At 64.2% G+C, this 4,112-nt stretch overlaps 1 protein-coding gene and 1 non-coding gene across 2 annotated transcripts; one reads left to right on the top strand and one right to left on the bottom strand.

The window, feature by feature from the left end:
- Positions 1-1,506: 1,506 nt before the first annotated feature.
- On the bottom strand, positions 1,507-4,069 carry LOC112962482 (microtubule-associated protein RP/EB family member 3-like; the record flags this gene model as incomplete). Its single annotated transcript, XM_026058672.1, has 3 exons — positions 1,507-3,297; positions 3,577-3,729; positions 3,860-4,069. Coding segments are annotated over 3 exons (432 nt in total), but the record flags the coding sequence as incomplete, so codon positions are not given.
- LOC112962483 lies at positions 1,566-1,728 on the top strand. Its single transcript, XR_003252313.1, has one exon. It is a non-coding gene; the product is annotated as a U1 spliceosomal RNA (small nuclear RNA).
- Positions 4,070-4,112: the final 43 nt, after the last annotated feature.

The following is a 4,112-nucleotide window of genomic DNA, read 5'->3' as shown; positions in this document are numbered from 1 at the left end:
AGGTGGTGGAGTCTCCTTCTCTGGAGATATTCAAAACGTGCCTGGATGCAATCCTGTGCAATGTGCTCTAGGTGACCCTGCTTGAGCAGGGGGGTTGGACTAGATGATCTCCAGAGGTCCCTTCCAACCTCAACCGTTCTGTGATTCTGTGATTCTGTGAAGTATCTGAAGGGAGGGTGTCAAGAGGATGGGGCCAGACTCTTCTCAGTGGTGCAGAGCGACAGGACACGAGGCAACGGGCACAAACTGAAACACAGGCAGGTCCACCTGAACATGAGGAAAAACTTCTTCCCTGTGAGGGTGACAGAGCACTAGACCAGGTTGCCCAGAGAGGTTGTGGAGTCTCCTTCTCTGGAGATATTCAAAACCCGCCTGGACRYGATCCTGTGCAACGTGCTCTAGGTGACCCTGCTGGAGCAGGGGGTTGGACGTAGACGATCTCCAGAGGTCCCTGCCAACCTCAACCGTTCTGCGATTCTGTGTGATTCTGTGATGACCTTTGGGAGATGATGGAGAGTGGCCTAGCAATGACTTTGGCTGGCTCTCTCAGCACACATGCATGCATCCCATCAGGGCTCAGGGATGGACTTGTGGCTGCCAGGTTTACTTAAGTGATGCCTCCCTCGATCCTCCTCCTCCCCCAAGGGAGAGTCTTGCTTTCTCCAGACTTTCTCCCAGCTCTCCAGGGCCTGCGATTCCTGCAGGACGGTCTTAGCGCCAAAGACGGAGGCACCGAAGGCATTCGGGACCTCTGCCTTCTCTGTGTCCTTGGTCAGCAGRGCCCGYGTTCCCCYGACTCTTCCTTTTGTTACGGCTGCATTTACAGAAGCCCGTCTCGTTGTCCTTGACCTGCCTCGCCACATTCAACTCCGGGGGGGCCTCGGCCTCCCTAGTCCCACCCTGTGTACTCGGATGACGTCCCGCGATTCCTCCCAGGAATACGTGCGTGTGTGCGTGTGCATGTATGTGTGTGCACGTGTATGTGTGTGAGTACATGTGTGTGCACATGTGTGTGCATGTGTGTGAGTGCATGTGTGCATGCGCATGTGCGTGTGCATGCATACTCGTGTGTGTCTGTGTGAATGCACGTGCGTGTGTGTGCACACGCGTGTTCCTGCCGGTCGGTGCATGCGAGGCGCCAGGGCAGAGCCGGGGGCTCCCGGGTCGCTGCCGCGGCCGCTGGTCTGGGCGTGGGGGGCGGGGCCGTGTCGGTGGGGGCGGGGCCGTGTCGGTGGGGGCGTGTCTATGCAGATGAGGGCGCGCGGGCCGCCGGGAGACACACAAGGGCACGGGCGCAGCACGGCGTGCGGGGCGGGGCCGTGTCGTTCGGGGCGTGTCTATGCAGATGAGGGCGCGCGGGGGCCGCCGGGAGACACGCGCGGGTGCAGGCGCGGCGCAGCGGGCACGCGGGGTGGCGCGCGTCGGGGTGGCGCGGTGGCGGCGCGCGGGGTGTCGGGGCGCGGCGCGTGCGCGCGTGCGGGGCGCGGGGGTGGGGTGTCGGGGGGTGTCCGTGAGGTGTGTGTGTGTGTCGGGGGGTGAGTTTGTGCGCCGGGGGTGTTTGTGGCATACTTACCTGGCAGGGGAGACACCATGATCAGGCAGGTGGTTTTCCCAGGGCGAGGCTCATCCCTTGCACTCCGGGTGTGCTGACCCCTGCGATTTCCCCAAATGCGGGAAACTCCACTGCATAATTTGTGGTAGTGGGGGCTGCGTTCGCGCTCTCCCCTGGCTGTTCTGATGCAAAAACAGATTAAACAGGCTGAGCTGTCTGTGGTTTCACTATGTTGCTTAACCGGTTGGGATCATCCCGTTCCAAGAGCTGTCTCTACTCCCCAGCTCTGTTTGCAGCCCGCTGCAGAGAGGCTGCTGCGAGCGCGGCCGGACCGTAGGCGGTTCCGCCGCCCGGACTGGTGCCCAGAGCAGCCTTTAGGGTAAAACCCGCCGCGAACAGGCCCAAGCCGGCAGCACAGCTGGACTGCTCCCTGCATCAGGATCTGGCCTAGGAGATGCGGCTGGTGGCCGGGCGCCCCGCTCCCTCCCCACCCCGGCCCTACGGCATATCCGCAGCATGCGTGGGAGATGGGCGCTGCTGCCTGGGCATCTGACGTCACCTGGCCTCCGCCTGCTTCTCGCAGGGCCTGGGCTGCGTGCTGGGAGCAAGAGTCAGGGCAGACACGGGCACGGCAATCTTTTACCACACGAGTTTATTTTAAATAAAACTTAAACACAGATGCAGGCTTTGCAACCAGTGTGACTGATCAGACAAGCGATGCAAACAGGGAGATGGCCAAGGCGGATGCTGCGTGCCATTCTCATCAAACCAGCACAAACGCGCTGCAGGGCGAGAGCCCCCTGCCCCGGGGCTCCCACCCGCCGGCTCCGAGCGCACCGGGGTCTCAGCGGCCCCGGAGAAGCTGCCCGGGGCGCTGCGGCAGGGAGACGGGGGCGACCACCATTCCCAGCCCTGATGGGCCCCTTCCCTCTGGGACGCTCTTCCCCAGGGCCAGCAAGGGCCACAGCGGCCACCCCTGGCCCCCGGGTGCTCCCACCCCTGCCTGCGCCCAAGCGGGGCGGGCGGCCGCTTCTTCAGTCAGGCTGGGATTTTTTCCTTGTTCTTTCAAAAAAAATGAGAACACCACCTGCATTTTCCGAGCCGCATCCTCCCCAATGCCTCAGGCTGCTGGGCAGGCACCGACACCCCAACACGGGGGTCTCCAGCGCTGCTTGCTTCAACCCATCCACACGGGGCACCGGGACTGGTGGGGGCAGCCGGCACAGGCAAAGTGCAAGTAAGATCCACCCCGGGATATCTACAACGGACTTAATCTTTCTCTTTAACTATAATACAGCGGGGCGGGCGGGGAGGGGGGAGCAGCGGGCTCCTCGGGCAGCGGCGGCACTCACACCAAAGAAGACAACTGAAATAAATATGGGGTGGATGTGGCGAGAGCTGGGGGCCCCGGGCATGGTGGCCTTCCCCACCCCTTGGCCACTGGCGTATTTACAACCGTGTTCTCCTCTATGTATTTATATATATTTATTATGCAGCCAGTGGCTTCCCACGGGATCTGCTGACCACGGAGACCACTGGCCCGGCTGCCTGGCTGGTTGGACACTGTTATAATGTGTGATAGTGCAGGGCGAGGCGTACAAACTCAAAACCTCGAATGTCTATGGTCGGGGGACGACGCGGGGCGGCTCGTCGCGGGGCGGAGGAGCGTGCCGGGGCTAGTACTCGTCCTGGTCCTCTGGCTGCTGCTCCTCGATCTCGTCGTCCTCGGGCGGGGCGAAGCCCTCCTGGCAGAGGGGCACAGCGAGCCGTGAGCCCGGCGCCCGGCCGGCTCCGACCCCACGTCCGCGCTGCCCGGCACGGCGCGGACCTCAGGCAAGCCCAGACCCTCCCGGGCGCCCCAGGGAGCGAGCGGGGCCAGAGGCACGGGGCCGGCCCCGGCTGCGGCTCTGCCGGGGGGGGGGGGGAAAGGGCTCCGGTCTCAGGGAAAGGCTGGCGACGAGGGCGGGGAGCTGGGCACGCCGGGCAAGGCTGGCACCAGCCGAGCGCGTGCGCCCAGCACTCACCTCTGTGGCGTAGAGGACGCTGATGATGCCCGTGATGATGGGGCTGTTCTCGTTCTCGTGCTCCTGGCAGATCAGCTCGATGTCCCGCAATTTGCTGAAGTAGAAATCCCGCTCCTTCTCTAGCCCGTCCACCGTCAGCTTCAGATCCATCAGCTGCGGGCGGGCGAGACCGTTCGCACCGAGGCTGGGACAGGGCTGGTCCGCCCCGCTCCGAGGGCTCCGCGCCTCTCCTCGCCCTGCTCCGGCCGCCCCGCGGGTGCCGCGGGCAAAGCGCCCTCCCTACCTGCTGGTTGAGCTCCAGGATCTGCGCGTCGGCTTCGGTGCCCCCGTTGCGGGCCGCGGGGGAGTTTTTCCGGATGATGTTGCTGGGGACGTTGCTCACGCGGGCCGGGTTCTGCATGCTCTTGGGGCCTGTGGGAGAGGTCCTCTGGGGGACTTGACAGAGCAGCCGGAGACGGGCGGAGGTTAATGCAGGCCTGGGGGGCTGCTCCCGCCCGGGGCGGCCCGGCAGGGCAGCAGGGACCCCCCCCCCGCAC

The sequence above is a fragment of the Apteryx rowi genome, unplaced genomic scaffold (assembly GCF_003343035.1).
Source record: "Apteryx rowi isolate R43461 unplaced genomic scaffold, aptRow1 scaffold_1498, whole genome shotgun sequence".
Lineage (NCBI taxonomy): Eukaryota > Metazoa > Chordata > Aves > Apterygiformes > Apterygidae > Apteryx > Apteryx rowi.
Note: the sequence above shows the minus strand (reverse complement) of the source record. Positions and strands in the feature narration are given on the sequence as shown.